This window comes from Chionomys nivalis, chromosome 13, assembly GCF_950005125.1.
Source record: "Chionomys nivalis chromosome 13, mChiNiv1.1, whole genome shotgun sequence".
Lineage (NCBI taxonomy): Eukaryota > Metazoa > Chordata > Mammalia > Rodentia > Cricetidae > Chionomys > Chionomys nivalis.
The window spans coordinates 41,365,379-41,382,611 of NC_080098.1; the positions used below are offsets into that span (position 1 = coordinate 41,365,379).

General features: G+C 38.7%; 1 protein-coding gene across 1 annotated transcript; it reads right to left on the reverse strand.

Annotated features, from left to right (window-relative positions):
• Positions 1–2,014: 2,014 nt before the first annotated feature.
• Positions 2,015–2,953, reverse strand: LOC130886075 (putative olfactory receptor 2W6). Its single transcript, XM_057787980.1, has one exon. The coding sequence runs from the start codon at positions 2,951–2,953 to the stop codon at positions 2,015–2,017; it is 939 nt and encodes a 312-aa protein (XP_057643963.1).
• Positions 2,954–17,233: the final 14,280 nt, after the last annotated feature.

The window sequence follows — 17,233 nt, forward strand, 5'->3', positions numbered from 1 at the left end:
TTCATAGCAGCATTGTTTGTAATAGCCAAAACCTGGAAACAACCTAGATGCCCTTCAATGGAGGAATGGATGAAGAAAGTGTGGAATATATACATATTAGAGTACTACTCAGCAGTAAAAAACAATGACTTCTCGAATTTTGCATGCAAATGGATGGAAATAGAAAACACTATCCTGAGTGAGGTATCCCAGACTCAAAAAGAGGAACATGGGATGTACTCACTCATAATCGGTTTCTAGCCATAAAATAAAAGACATTAAGCATATAATGTGTGATCCTATAGAAGCTAAATAAGAAAGTGAACCCAAAGAAAATCATATAGTCATCCGCATGGAGAGGGGGAAGTAGACAAGATTCCAGGGCAAAAACTGGGAACTTGCGGGTGAGGTGGCATGGGGCAAAGAGGAAATGGCATGAGAAATATGAGAAGGGGAGGATGGGAGGAGCTCGGAGGATTGGGATGGTTGGGATATAGGAAGGATGGATACGGGAGCAGCGAAGTATATATCCTATCTAAGGGAGCCATCTTAGGGTTGGCAAGAGACTTGACTCTTGAGGGGTTCGCAGGTGTCCAGGAATATGTCACTTTTAGAATTTAAAATTTAGAGAATTTTCAAGAAGAGGGTCCTAAATTATAGACCCTAGATGGTCTATTGCTGTGGTTCTCAACCTTCCTAATGCTGCGACCCTTTAATACAGTTCCTTGCATTGTGGTGACCTCCAACCATAAAATTATTTCATCGCTACTTCACAACTGTAATTTTGCTACTGTTATGAATCATAATGTAAATATCTGATAGGGGACTCACAAAGGGGTTGCAACCTGTAGACTGAGAACCACTGTTATCTTTGTACTAAAAGCCTGGGATGATGGATTAGTAGAACAATAACTGAAGGGGATTAGACACAAATTACATCTAAACGCCTGCTTTCACAAAGAGATCCTTTATTAAACAGGGAAGAAAAGTTAAAATGGTTGATTTCTGAGTCAGGCAGAAAAACAGCAACAAATGTCATTGCAGGTATAATTCTTAAGAGGAGAAGAAGGGGAGGTCTGTGTTAGAATGGGCTAGGATGCAGTGGTAAAGGACATGGGTTGAGAGAGAAGGGGCGGTCAAGGGAAAGGGGCAGGAGTATTTGTCCCAGAGGGACAAAGGACTGCCTCTGGATAGAGAGGAGATGAATGCATCACAAAGATAAATAGCAGTTTACAAAGGTAAAGAGGGAACCCCATGCTAGGATGAAGTGTTTCGTAATTGTGCATGTGAATTAGGTGAGGCAAAGGAACTTCTTAATGCTGGACCACGGTAGTCAGCCTCAGGGAGAGGAAGTGGCCAAATGAGGGAATAGCTCTTGGTGGCTAGCTTTAGGAATGTAATCTAACAGTTTTGAGCAAGGCAGAGGGAATGAGGCCTGCCAGAGCCATGCTCCAGTAGGGTAGTATCCCTTCTGTAACAACAATAAAAATGGATGTATGTGTGCTGCCTTTGGATAGCCCAGTTAACAAACAAGAACATAAGACATGATTTTTTTGTTTTCATGTGGTCACTATGTGCACTTGCATTCTTTTGAAAGGGTTAAAAGCTTTAATATTCATTCAAAGCCACCTCCTCCTGCGTGTCTGTGTGTGTCTGTCTGTCTGTCTCTCTCTCTCTCTCTCTCTCTGTATGTGCATCTGTCTCCCTCTCACCTCCATATCGCCTTATAATAACTACTTTTCTCAATGATCTGATAAAATTACTGACAAAAGCAGCTTAAGGAAGGAAGGGTTTACTTTGGCTCCCAGTTTTAACACACACACTCCATTACAGTAGGAACAGGATGTCGCTGGTCTTATCGCATCCATAGTCATGAACTTAAACATAGTGATAGTTAACATCATGCCAAACAAAATTCTAGCTACTAAGTGACTGCCAGAGAGATGGTCTTGAATCGACTGATTAAGCTGCCGGTGACAAGGACCGTTATTTCTTTAGCTCTCCACATTCTGGCTGGATTTTTTCCCCACTGGTCTCACATTTTGGCAGAATGCTTGTCTGTTCCTAGAATTCGCTTCACTGCACTTTTTACATCTTTGTTTCTTAAGGTGTAGATCAAAGGGTTAAGACTGGGGGTGACAATGGTGTAAAAAAGAGTAAAAAACTGTCCTTCCTCATGGGATATGGTATTCTGTGGCTTCATGTACATATAAATGAGTGTTCCATAAAACAGGGTTACTACTGTGAGGTGGGAACCACATGTATTCAGAACCTTTTTCCACCTTGCTGCTGCCTTGATCTTCATCACAGCCTGAGTAATGACTCCATAGGAGATGAGAATTAGTGATAGAGGTACTAGAAGAAATATAACTCCAAGGGTAAACACAACAACCTCAATTACTCTGGAATAGACACAAGCCATCTTGATCAATGCTGGCATTTCACAGAAAAAGTTATCCACTTCCCGGTGCCCACACCTTGGCAACTTCAAAGTCAAGGAGCAAAGAATTAAGGCACTGCCGAGACCACCCAGCCAGGCCGACAACACCATCTTCTGGCAAAGAACAGGGTGCATTATAACCATGTAGTGAAGAGGTTGACAAACAGCAGCATAGCGGTCATAGGCCATCACAGCCAAGAGGAGACATTCTGTGGCTCCCAGGTCCAGGGCGAAGAAGAACTGGAGGGCACACCCTCCATATGTGATAGACTTCTTTGACCCCCATAGATTTACCAGCATCTGTGGGACAATGCTCGTCGTATAACAGAGGTCCACAAAGGACAAATTAGATAAGAAGAAATACATGGGAGTGTGGAGCTGCGAGTCCAGATAGGACACTAGAATGATAGTCGTGTTTCCTACCAGAGTCACGATATAGAAGATGAAGACAACGACAGAGATGATGTGCTCCAGCTGGGGTCGACTGGAAAACCCCAGAAGGATGAAGTCTTCTCCAGAGCTGTTCATTTCCATTGCTCCTCAGGAAAGGCTAGGAAACAATACTATCGTAACCAAAAATGGAAAGTCTTTGGCTTTTGTTATGAGTATCTAAAATCCATCCATTTGTGTGTGTCTTCTTATTGTAGCATATTTAAAAATATTTGTCAATGACCAGAGCTTCTCCATGCTTACTTGTATCCAAATGATTCTACAATGTGCTGAACTGAACTCAGTCCCTGTGCATTAGAAATCATTGGAAAGCAAGAATATTCAGTATCACCTCACCCATAGTTCTGTGTTTTTTGATTGTGTGTTAAAGCCATAATAATTATAAAAGTGATGTCATATGCTGTATATGTGTGTATGTGTGTATGCATGTGTGGGTATATGTATATGACTCAGGCCTATGCAGTGTTACCTATGCTGGCCTTGAACCACTATACCCTGCTTAAATGGAAAAGATCTTGAAATATTCCCCTATGACATTTATCACTTGATTATAATAAAGTATTCCTTTATCAAAGGAGCTAAACTTCAAGCAAAAAGTTTTAACTTTTTATATGCTCCACCACTTGATAGCATAATCCTTTTTCTTGTGATCATTTACAAACGCCTACTTCCCAGCCGTTCTAACTACCATAGTCACACCATCACCTCTTCCTTCTCCTCTGAGTTTTCCTCTCTTCAGCATTGCAGGCATTAGGCTTTCTGTATCTATTTTAGGGTTCACAGCTACACTTTTTGTTGTCGTCGTTGATGGTATGCCTTTGTTTCTCAAGAAATAACCTTTCTAATGATTACCCTTTATGAGTTTTGTGTCACTTTGAATACCTTTAAAATGCTACATGGTCTACTCAACTTTATGGATCTATTTCAGGGTTAAACATTGAACTAGTTCCAGAATCACAGATGCATAGCAACAGCCACTGTCAGCTTCTGGTCCCTCACCCATTCCACAGAAGAGGCCAGGCCGATGATTTAGCAAGAGACAGTTCATACGACAAACAGTAGAATGGCCGTCCTTATCAAACTCAGTAGCAAGGGGATTTTCTGGCTACTTTGGAGCCTGTTAAGAAAAACCATCACCTGGTTACCTCTAAAAGAGAAGAGATAAGGAATAATACTTTTATGAGCCTTGCTATTTCTGAATAGTGTGACATATCCTTACACACATGTAAAGTTCAGTCATTCAGCATCTCCTTTGCCAGTGAGCTCTGACCATGAACTGCAGATGTAGAGTTTCTTATCTTTATAGTGTTCTTATGGGCATGAAAATAAAACCTCATTTTCATTCAAATAAGATGATGATAAATTATCTCAAGTAAATCATTGTTATATAAACCTTAGAGCATGAAAAATAAAAAATGAAGTTTTATTCACAGACTATATGGAGTGAAGATGTAGTTTTCTTAGTACGAAAGAATAAATTTAGCCGAATATCAAGTTTTTGTATTAGTAGGATGTTTTTATACCAATGGGAAGTCAAATATAGTACTTAGATGAACTTTTTTCTTTTTCTTTTGATGGGGGATGCTTTTTGAGACAGTTTCTTATAGCCCAAGCTGACCTTGACTTCAGGATCCCTCTGCCTTTACTTCCCAAGTGCTGCAAGTGTGGGGTTGCAAGCACCCCTGATAAATTCCAAGCAATGTACATGACATTAAATCCCAGTCATAAACTGTGCATAAGCTGTACTCTTGGGCAGTAATTTTACCTGTTTGAGTACTAAGATCTTCATATGTGAAGTGAATATACTATTCCCTTCTTCAGTGGGACGTTATGAACATTAATGCTCATGAAAGTTCTGGAATCTGAGCTTAGCTTTAATTTTAAAAAGACAGACTACCCACACTTCAAATAAGCACTATTATCCCTGACACCTTCACCTTCTGTGCTACTGGTTTTACATCATAGTTTAGAGCTAAACTCAAACATCTTGTTTTTTTAACCTGGCTTCTAAAATGTACAAATGTGCTTCTCTTCTGTGCACAAAAGTATGCACAACTGTAGCATGAGACACGTTCTGTTGAGAGAAACCGCAGGATCAGGAGCTGATGTCAGCTCCCGAAATGCTGTGGTTACTAATTATCTGTGCTCATTGGGTTTCTTAAAGTGGAGAATGTTCAGAACTAAAATGCCACGGTTTCTAAGGTAGAAACGGACCTCAGAAGTTCTGACTCTAGCTGTCTGCAGCACAGATGCTCTTTCCAAAGAACAGTCAACAGCTCAGGGGCAGGGAAATGGGCTTTCCTTTTAAGTGGTGCCTGTTACACTGAGCACAAAATCTCCCTTTTGGTGAAACCTAGGCACTAGCTCTTTCTTTTAATTCCACAATAAATACCAGAAGTGGTCTAATCACCATAGCTTCCCATCTAACGTGGGTTAATTAATAAATAAGACAGATACAATGACAAAATAAGGAAGATGCTGAGTAGATAAACAGTCTGGTAACTAAGTGTGTATTGGATCATTTGACTTATCAAAAATTGGAAGTCCAGAAATATAGCTCAGCAGTTAAAAGGCTCTTATCTTGTGAGTCTGAAGACTGAATTCTATGTTAGAACCCACATAAGGGTGAAAGGAGAGCAGTAACTCCTGGTACTTGTTCCTTGACCAATATGTGCATATCACACACACACACAGAGAGAGAGAGAGAGAGAGAGAGAGAGAGAGAGAGATACATAGATAAATGTATATATAGAGATAGATGATAGATAGATAGATAGATAGATAGATAGATAGATAGATAGATAGATAGATGATAGATAGATAGATGTATTAAATACATCTTGTTTCTTTTAGCTTTAGAAGTTATTTTCAAATAAACCCTTATATTTCTCTTTACAGGAAGAGCACCTTATCACATGTTCCTTTGGCTGCCTGACCTAAATTCTCAAGTTTGTTTTGTCCCTGTCCAGGGGCTGTCATGGCTTCACCCATGCCTCAAATTCATGAAGTCAAAGATGAGAGCAACATTGTAGAAATTCAACACTATGGAAGAAAACTGGGGATACCTTTCTTAAACACATGTCAGTATTTTCAGATGTAAATCTTACTGGATTTTCATAAAGTTTGGATCGCTTAAGACCCTGGGCATTCTTATTATAAATGCCACAGCAGAAATGCTCTTTGTAACCTAAACATAGCGTCATTCATGTTTTAACCATTCTGTTTATCAGTGTAAGCCTTTGGCCTCAAATTTGGGGCATCATTTAACTAATGAAAGTGAGTATAATGTTAAAAATAAGGCTTAGAATACTGTACTTGAAAACATAGGTGGTCAAAAGCGGCAGCTACAATGTAAAACAAAGCTGATTTGTCATTGGCATATTTCAGTTTCCAGTAATTTAACATATTGTTTCAATTACTAATGGAACAATAGTCAATAGTTTTTAAGATAAATTAACTAAGCATATCTGGGCATAGATATATATAATGATCTGATGAGAAAACAGAAACAAAATTTTGAAACCATCTTAATAAAACATGTTCATTTATTAATGGTAAACCAAGATGTATATTGCTGTCATACGAAGTCCAAACAGAAAAAGATCAGGTCAAAAGAGTTAAGATCCTGGCTTCAGAAAACCTATCTCCTGCCACGGTCTCTGCCTCTGCTTTACCGTGTGAACTTCATCAGGCTATCGAATTTTGTAGCTCTTGGTTTCTTCACCTGCTGCTATTCAAACGGAACCTGCTTTGTTCAATGCTTGGAGGAGGCTTAAGTGACAGAAAATCTAGAATACTTAGCAAGGTTCTTGATGCCTGAAGACCATTCAGAAACATCAAAACACACAAACTCTTGACCTTGAGTTTTTGTCCTCTCTCCTAAGAGGTCTCCAACGTGTCCATAGTATGTACATATGCTACACCTTTCAGAATTGTGTTTGTATGTTCAGCTGAGGCCCACACTGTCTATGATCTGGTTCTGGCTCTTCTGTTAGATGCAGTAGACAATACTCACCAGAGGACAGGATGGTTAGAATGGGTTTCCAGGCAGGAAGCACTTGAAGTTGTCATGCTTTTCTCTAGACAAATGTGCCCGTGAGCCCACTATGATGACCTCTCCTTTCATTAATAATGCAGAGAAAGTTCTTGTGCAGAAAGATGTGAAAGTGCCAAAGTTGGCACAAAATTGAGTTAGCTACCAGCTTTCTTTATATCCATCCCACAAACCTAGTCATACTTAAAGGTAATAGTTGGACTAAGATGTAATAGTAATAATATCTTTTAATTTGAATGTTGGATTAAAATTAGATCTGAAAAAAAATAAAAAAATGAGTAAATCAGTTTTGGCTCACCATATTTTGGTTCAATATTTGAAATTGTTTACTGCATTTTCTTATTCATAATTACACCTTACATTTTGCAGGAGGGCACTGTGTTGTTTGCTTTGTGTTCCAAGGCTACTTAACTATAGTGAAGAAGTACTTGTGTGCAACTCTAAAGGCTACTTACTGTGTTGGTGTGGTTTAGGCCCAAGGGGAATGGTGTTGCACAGAGGTGATTAAGGAAATCTGTAACTATAGTCAGAATCCTGTCCAAATTCCAATTTTATAAAGGGTTCCCTTAAGACAATGGTTTCATCTCTTAATTTTGCTTTAGATTTTTACTAATAAAATAAAATTTTATTAATTTTATTATAAATTTATATTTTATATCTAAGATATCCTTTTAATTATAATTTTAGTATGCCAAAATAAATTTTGTTAATTATAAGAAGTTAGTTTCATAGGTTTAAATACTTAGTATTGTATTAAGTCCATATTGAAAATTAGAAGTATTACATTATCTCTAAAAATTAAGAATATTTGAAATGTCTTTTGATTGATTTTGAAATGGATATCAGACTGAAGAACTTATCTAAGTGTTTCATCTATGGAACAGAAAATAGTTCGTCTCTTAACATACTTATGAAGTAATCATAATCATTAGTACATGAATTTTATCATCCTTGTTTAATGAATTAAAGTAACAGGTGAAAAATTCTTGAGGCTATCCCCAATTTGAGGACTGGAAACTTAGCAATAGGTTGGAGCCTTCTGCCTTCCCACTCTTCTCCCATGTCTATCTGACTCAAAGTGAGTCATGGTAATGAATCATGTTCATTACACACTCACTTTAAAAATTAAAATATATCTTACCCTACATTCATGTGGGAGTGCTTAAATGACATGTGTTATTAGACTTACTTGCTTTTAATTTAAGCAAAGAAAATATGCCACTTTGGGGGATTTTCGTCTTTTGCTTGACATTTTTATATGATTTATTCATTACTGTGTCCACCTGTCATTCACAGTCCATTGTGTAAGCATGTTATTATTATAGATTCCAATGCTAATAGACATTCACGCATGATGATTTCCAGCTTATGTGAATGGTTTCATAATGATTACATAATGATCACTGAACATATAGTCAAAGTCTTTGTGTATTTGTGTCTACTATAGGAACTGCTGGATTATGGAATAAGCTAGGAGTAAACTTTACAAGTCATTTTTCCCAAGGAAATTTTATCAATTTGTCCTACACTTATTATGTAGAGAGTATTCTGATCTACAAACTCTGCAGCACAGCAGCACAGAAAACCTGTGCTCCACAAAATTGGAAAGCTTAAAGGAAATAGACAACTTTCTGGATAAATATCACTTACCAATTTTAAATAAAGACCAGATAAGCAAATTAAACAGACCTATAACTGCTGAAGAAATAGAAACAGTCATCAAAAGTCTCCCAACCAAAAAAAGCCCAGGACCAGATGGTTTCAGCTCAGAATTCTACAAGATTTTTAAAGAACTAATACCAATACTCCTTAAACTATTCCACACATTAGAAACAGAAAGAACATTGCCAAACTCTGAGGCTACAATTACCCTGATACCCAAACCATAGAAAGACATTACTAAGAAGGAGAATTATAAACCAATCTCACTCATAAACATTGATACAAAAATGCTAAATAAAATACTAGCAAATCAATTCCAAGAACACATCAGAACCATCATTCACCATGATCAAGTCAGCTTCATCCCACAGATGCAGGGATGGTTCAACATATGAAAATTTGTCAACGTACTCCACCATAGAAACAAGCTGAAAAATAAAAACCACATGATCATCTCATTAAATGCCAAAAAAGCTTTTGACAAAATATAACATCCCTTCATGATAAAGGTCTTAGAGAGAGCAGGGATACAAGGAACATACCTAAACATAATTAAGGCAGTACACAGCAAATCAACAGCCAACATCAAACTAAATGGAGAGAAACTCACAGTGATTCCACTGAAATCAGGAACAAGACAAGGTTGTCCACTCTCTCCATATCTATTCAATAGAGTTCTTGAGGTCATAGCTAGAGCAATAAGACACCAAAATGAGTGCAAGGGGATACAAATTGGAAAGAAGTCAAACTCTTACTGTTTGCTGATGATATGATAGTCTACAAAAGTGATCCCAAAAATTCTACCAAGGAACTTCTACACCTCATAAACACTTTCAGTAATGTAGCATGATACAAGATTAACTCAAAAAAATCAGTAGCCCTCCTGTACACAGAGGATAAAAGGGCTGGGGAAGAAATCAGAGAAATATCACCCTTCACAATAGCCACAAACAGCATAAAATATCTCGGGGTAACTCTAACCAAACAAGTAGAAGACTTGTTTGACAAGAACTTTAAATCTTGGAAGAAAAAAATTGAAGAAGACACCAGAAGGTGGAAAGATCTCACATGCTCTTGGGTAAGCAGAATTAACATAGTAAAAATGGCAATCTTATCAAAAGCAATCTACAGATTCAAAGCAATGCCCAGCAAAATTCTTCAAAGACCTTGAAAGAGGAGTACTCAACATCATATGGAATAGCAAAAAACCAAACACAGTCAAACAATCCTGTACAATATAAGAACTTCTGGAGGCATCACAATCTCTGACTTCAAACTCTATTACAGAGCTCCAGTACTGAAAACAGGCTGATATTGGCATAATAACAGACAGGAGGACCAATGGAACCAGATAGAAGACACAGATATCAATCCACACATCTTCAAACACCTGATTTTTTTATAAAGAAACTTATGCTGGAGAGGTTGTTGGGAAAAGGGAACACTTCTGCATTGCTAGTGGGAATGCAAGCTGGTACCACCCCTTTGGATGTCAGTGTGGCTATTTCTCAGAAAATTAGGAAACAACCTTCCTCAAGACCCAGGAATACCACTTTTGGGTATATATCCAAAGGATGCTCAATCGTGCTACAAGGACATGTGCTCAACTATGTTCATAGCAGCATTGTTTGTCATAGCCAGAACCTGAAAACAACCTAAATGCCCCCCAATCGAAGAATGGATAAGGAAAATGTGGTATATTTACACAATCGAGTACTACACAGAAGAAAAAAATAACAATATTTTGAAATTTGCAGGAAAATGGATGGAGCTAGAAAACATTATTTTGAGTGAGGTAACCCAGACCTAGAAAGACAATTATCGTATGTACTCACTCATAGGTGGTTTTTAAACATAAAGCAAAGAAAGCCAGCCTACAAACCACAATCCCAGAGAACTTAGACAACAATGAGGACACTAAGAGAGACTTACATAGATCTAATCTACATGGGAAGTAGAAAGTAAAAAAAGACAAGATATCCTGAGTAAATTGGGAGCATGGGGACATTGGGGGAGGATTGAAGGGGAAGGGAAGGCAGGGGATGGAGTAGAGAAAAATGTAGAGCTCAATAAATATCAACTTAAAATTAAATAAATAAATAAATAAATAAAGTCACAGGCTAATGACTTTTTCATGAATTCGTACCCCAAAAGTTGGGTGCCAAATATATCATGAATAATAAAAACTCAGAGGCAAATATTGGAGTTCAACCTGAAGATCAGAAAAGCAAAGCAGCCAACCACTAGAGAGACCTTTTACCTCTACCAAACCTTCAGACCACAAGGGCCAGATCTTGTCTCCGTGAATCCTGAGACTCTACACTCCAGTGAGTTCTTGTCTCTTCCCCTTTATATTCCTCTCTCTGCCCAGTCGTATCTCTCCTATGTCTTCCTTTCTAGTGTTGGGATTAAAGGTGTGTGACTCCCAAACACTGGGATTAAAGATGTGAGCCACCACCACCTAAATCTGTTTCTGGATCAATCTTGTGTAGCCCGGAATAGCCTTGAACTTGTAGAAATCTGTCAGCCTCTGTCTCCCGCACCCTGGGATTAAAGGTGTGTGCCACCACTCCCTGGCCTCTAGTGGCTTAGCTTTGCAATCTGATCTTCAGGCAAGCTTTATTTATTAAAATACACATAAAATACCACTGCATTCCACCTCTCACCACCTGTGGTCAGTGGGAGAGCTGGCCTTGAGATCATAACAGCAGAAGAGCTACCCCTGTCCCTCATCAGCTGCAGAGCTGGGGAGATTGGCCCTGCACCTTGCCTGGCCAACACAGTAGAGCTGGCCCTGATGGGGTAGGTGAGGGTGAAGCAGCCCAGAGGGTGTGAAGGCAGGAGAATTTACCCCACCCCTTGCTCCTTGTTTCATAGGGTGAACTAGCTGGGGCAGTGCTGGAGAGCTCACCCTGGTGAGAAACAGCTGGTGGGCGGATCAAACCTGCAACTATCCAGTTCCAAAATCAGGGCTGAGTCGACCCACCCCAAAATCTATGCTATCTATGATATGCTGGAGCACATGAAGAGGCTGGACTTGTAGACCCAAAGTTGCAGGACTTCTACAATGCAGGGCAATGATGGTATACTTAAGAGGAGTCCCAGTGAGAACCCACTATTGTTACTATAGCAGAAACCATAGGGTTCGAACCAGACCAATGACTCTTTGCAATGAACACTTGCAAGTAACATATATGGACTAAAGGCTATACTGTATAACTCATTGTATCATACTATAGTATTCACAATGAGCTTTTTGTTTTTTTCATCTTTCTTTTCTCTTAATCTTATTTTATTGTGGGACAGAGGTTGCAAGGGCAAAGGGCGGGTATGAAGGGATGGGGAGATGAATGCAGTTGAGATGCATGATGTGCAAGCCACAAGCAATAAATAGCATTTTTTTAAAAAGAAGGAAAGAAAGAAAACAGAATGGGAAAGCCATGAGAAGCAAGTAAGTAAGCAGCACTCCTTCACAGCCTCTGCATCATTGCCTACCTTGAGGTTCTTTTTTTTTTTTTTTTTTTTTTTTGGTTTTTTGAGACAGGGTTTCTCTGTAGTTTTGGAGCCTGTCCTGGAACTATCTCTTGTAGACCAGGCTGGTCTCGAACTCACAGAGATCCGCCTGCCTCTGCCTCCCGAGTGCTGGGATTAAAGGCGTGCACCACCACTGCCCGGCTTTTTTTTTTTTTTTTTGGGAGGTTCTTGACTTGAGTTTTTTCCCTGACTTTCTTTGAAGATGGGCTATGGAATGGAGTATAAGTCAACCACGCTCTTCCCTTCCCATGCTTCTGGTTGTGGTTTTTATTGCAGCAATGAAAGACTAAGGCAGACATTTGTACCAGGTTCAGGGGATATTACTGTGAAAGACTTGGTCACACTTTGGGGAGGATTGTCGAAGGAATTTGGAACTTTGAGCTGGAAAAACCACTGAGTGTTGAGAGTTTAATGAACTATTGTGGGAGCTTAGAAGATAAGAATATTGAAAAAAAATGGAGATAATGGTGACCTGGCTCATGAAATTTCAGAGGAGATTGAAAGTACCTGAAAGACTAAATCAGGACCATTTGATATTTTGAATGAAGAATCTGTGTTTCTGGTCAGCTAACTGTGATTAACAAGAGACCAGAACACTAAAGTAAAATTTTGATTTTACTGGGACAATTAATGATGGTTAGCTGGAGGAAGCAATGAGTTGTGATCAAGAAGAGGCCAGCATCACCAAGGCAAAGTCTTCCAGAAAGTGTTTCCTGGGACCCTATGAGGGACATATGGATCATCCTGGGAAGAGGAATTAGATAAGATCTCCTGGTTAAACTGGGGTTGGGGGTGGTAAAGGGAAGAGGATGGGAGATGAGAACATGAGAGAACAGAATGTTCAAGGAAGGAAAGGGATGGATGGGAGAGCAATGAAAGAGAGATCTTGATAGAGAAAGCCACCATGGGGCTATGGAGAAACCTGGTGCTAGGGAAATTCCCAAGAGTCGGCAAGGATGATCCCAGCTAAGACTCCTAGCAATAGTGGAGAGGGAGCCTAAACTAGCCTTCCCCTCTAATCAGATTGGTGAATACCCCAACTATCATCATAGAGCCTTCATCCAGTAACTAATAGAACCACAAACTGAGATCCACAACCAAGCACCTGACCGAGCTCCGGGAATCCAATCAGAGAGAGGGAAGAGAAAATATATGAGCAAGGGAGGTCAAGATTGTGATGGAGAAGTCTACAGAGACAGCTGAACCAAGCTCATGGAAACTCATGAACTCCAGACAGACAGCTGTGGAGCCTCCATGGGACTGAAGTTTAGACTTCAGTGGAAGACAGGGGAAATGTTGTGAAATAATCCTTTTGTACACTGTGAAGAAGTGTCACTCTGGTTGGTTTAATAAAAAACTGAATGGTCAATAGCTAGGCAAGATTTCCAGGCACAGAGAATGCTGGGAAGAAGTGGGGGAGGGTAAAGAGACATGGAGGTAACAGGAAAGCAGAATGGACAGTATGTAGATGAGGAAAACAAGTTTCAAGGCAGCGTGTAGATTAGTGGAAATGGGTTAATTTAAGTTATAAAAGCTAGCTAAAAACAAGCCTAAGCTACCAGCTGAGCTTTCATAATACTAAGTCTCCATCTCATGATTTGGAAGCTGGCTGGTGGGACAGAGAAAGATGCATTACATACAAACCCAGTAGGTGTCAAGAAATATTAAAAATCTGAGCAGAAATCTTAAAGCTAAAAATAAGAACAACAACACAAAGAATCAACAAGTCTAAGAGCCGTCTCTTTGAGAAGATAAATGAGATTAGCAGGCCCTTAGTCAGACTAAGTAAAATAAATAATAAAGACCAAAATTAGCAGAGTCAGAAAGGAACAGGGAGACATCAGAAGAGACACCAAAGAAATTCAGAGAATTATAAGGGAATAATTTTAAAATGTTTACTCTATTAAGTTGGAAAATCTAAAAGAAATTAATGAATTTCTAGATTCAACTAAACCAACACATTTAATTAAGAAGAAATCATCAACCTAAAGAGACCTATAACAAGTAAATAGACTGAAATAGTAATAAAAAGCCTTCCAGATAAAAAACAAAATCCAAGGCCAGATTGATTTACAGCAGAATTCTACCAGATATCCAAAGATCTACAATCCATATGTCTTGAATTATTTAAAAAAAAAACAGAAAGAAAGGGAATAATCCCAAACTCTTTATATGAAGCCAGTATTATTCTAATACCAAAACTAGATACATACACAACAACAACAACAACAAAGAAACTAAAGGCCAATATTCCTGAAGAACATAGGTTCAAAATGCCTTAATAAAATATTTGAAACCTTACATAGTGAGTTCCAGGACAGGCTTCAAAGCTACACAGAGAAACCCTGTCTAAAAAACCAAAACAAAAAACTTGAAACTGAATGCAGACACACATCAAAAAGATTACCACCATGCGCATGCTGGATTTATTCCATATAATAATGTGGAATTATGCAAGGATCATTGAACATATGCAAGTCAAATGTAATAAATCACATAGGTGGATTCAAACACAAAAATCAATTGGTCATCTCAACAGATACAGAGAAAGGCTTTAACTAAATTCAACATACTGTTCTGATTAAAATGCTTCATGGGACTACAGGGACCATATCTCAACATAATCAAAGGTATATATGAGAAACTCATAGCCAGCATCATCCTAATTGAATAAAAACTTGAAGGAATGCCAGTGAAATCAGAATTGAGACAGACTTGTCCACTATCTCAGTGTTGTAATAGGAGCGGCGGGGCTGCGTCCCCGGCACCCGGCTGCCCACATGGCTAGCTTATGCACCCAAATAATTACACGGAAACTGTATTCTTTTGAACACTGCCTGGCCCATTAGTTCCAGCCTCTTATTGGCTAGCTCTTACATATTGATCTAACCCATTTCTAATATTCTGTGTAGCACCATGAGCTGGCTTACCAGGAAAGATCTTAACCTGCGTCTGTCTGGAGTGGGAGAATCATGGCGACTCCCTGACTCAGCTTCTTTCTCCCAGCATTCTGTTCTGTCTACTCCGCCTACCTAATTTTCTGTCCTATTAAAGGGGCCAAGGCAGTTTCTTTATTACTTAACCAATGAAACAACAGATAGAAAGATGACCCACCTCCATCAATCTCAGTGTGCTAGTTAGAGCAGTAAAACAAGAGAAGGAAATTAAAGGGATATAAACAGGAAAAGTAGTCAAACTACTCTTATTGGTACATATTATACATAAAAGGTCCAAAAAAAATCTGACAAAAATACATCTAGAAATGGCCAACTCCCATTTACGGAAAATGGGAGCACACAGAGTCAACTTACAAAAATCAGTAGCTTTTCTATATACCACCACCAATTGAGGTGAGAAATAGATCATGGACATGCTCCTATTCACAATAGCCTTGAAGAAAATGAGATATCTAGGCATAAATCAAGCAGGTAAGATATGTCGAAAATATAAACTTTAAATCTTAAAGAAAGAGATAAGGAAGATGGTAGAATTAATGTTGTGAAGATAACCATTCTACCAAAAGCCATTGCAGATTAAACACAATCCCAATCAAAATCCCCATCTCATTTTTCACAGAATTAAAAAAACTATTCTAAAATTCATATGGAACCACAAGTTTCACAGAAAGCCAAAACAATCCTGAGCAAAAATATCAATGTAGGAGCGATTACCATTCCAGACCACACATATTATAGATCTCAAGTGTATTATAGAGCTGTAATAATAAAACAATATGGTACTGGCAAAAAATACATATATAAACCAGTGGAACAAAATTAAGAAAAAAACAAACATTAGTACATGTAATTACAGCCATCTGATATTTGATGAAGATTCCAAAAATATACACTGGGAAAAAGAATACAAAACAAATAGTACTGGAAAAACTGAATGTCCACCGGTAAAAGAATGAACTTAGATTTTATTTATTTATTTATTTTTTGAGTTCTACATTTTTCTCTGCTCCCCTCCCTGCCTCTCCCTTCCCCTTCAATCCTCTCCCATGGTCCCCATGATTCCAATTTGGGTATAGTTAGCCTTTTATTCAAACTAAAGATTTCCTTCTAGTTTTTTTTTTTTTTTCTGTAGCTCTAGGCTGATGAACAGAAATTGTTTAAATTTTTAATTGCTAAATTGTTTTTCTTTATCCATCTATTGTAATTGATACTTTTGTTGAATTTTATAGTCTGAGCTGGCATCTGTGGTTTCTGAGAGTTTGTAAAATATCTGTCCAGGCCCTTCTGCCTTTTAGAGTCTCCATTGAAAAGCTGGGTATTGTTACAATGGGCCTGGCTTTATATGTAACATAGTCCTTTTCCCTGAAGCTTTTCAGTCCTTTCTTCATTTTCTACAATTGGTGTTTTTATTGTGTCACAAGGAATTTCCTTTTTGGTCCTGTCTATTTGGTGTATGTCTTCTATGCCTTAATAAACATCTCTTTCTTTAAATTGAGAAATTTTTTTCTATGATTTTGCTAAAAATATTTCCTGTGCCTTTTACCTGGGCTTCTTTTCATTCCTCTATACCTATTATTTGTAGGTTTGGTCTTTCCATAATGTCCCAGATTTCCTGCATGTTTTGTGGGATTTTTTTTTAACATTTTTTTATCATTTTTTTCTGGGTGACCTTGGAGTCTCCTGGTAATGAGAGCCTCTTATTCTTATTGGCTTAGAGGCAAGAGTTTGCTACCGGAACTGCCCAAGCCTTGGGTTCAGCCCGTTCTTTCAGCCCTACCCCTCGGCTATAGGGAAGCAGAAGGGGCTGGAGTCTGAGTTAATAAAGCGGGCGGTGGTGGCACACGCCTTTTTAATCCCAGCACTCGGGAGGCAGAGGCAGGTGGATTTCTGTGAGTTCGAGGCCAGCTCTGGTCTACAAGAGCTAGTTCCGGGACAGGCACCAAAGCTACAAAAAAACCCTGTCTCGAAAAACAAAACAAAACAAAAAAAAGCTGCTGTGGTTGAGGTGATTGAATCTTTCTAACAATCTCTAAATGCAGCGTTCAGAGTTCAGAGTTTCCAGACTGGAGCCTCTTACATTTGCTGCTCCTGGGTTGTTGTATCCTTTGTATTGTCTGGTGAACATAAGTGAGTTTTCTGAGCTAAATAGGGCATTCC

Bases quoted from the DNA above. Each gene is read 5' to 3' on its own strand.
- LOC130886075 (XM_057787980.1), bottom strand. From the start codon at position 2,953: ATGGAAATGAACAGCTCTGGAGAAGACTTCATCCTTCTGGGGTTTTCC.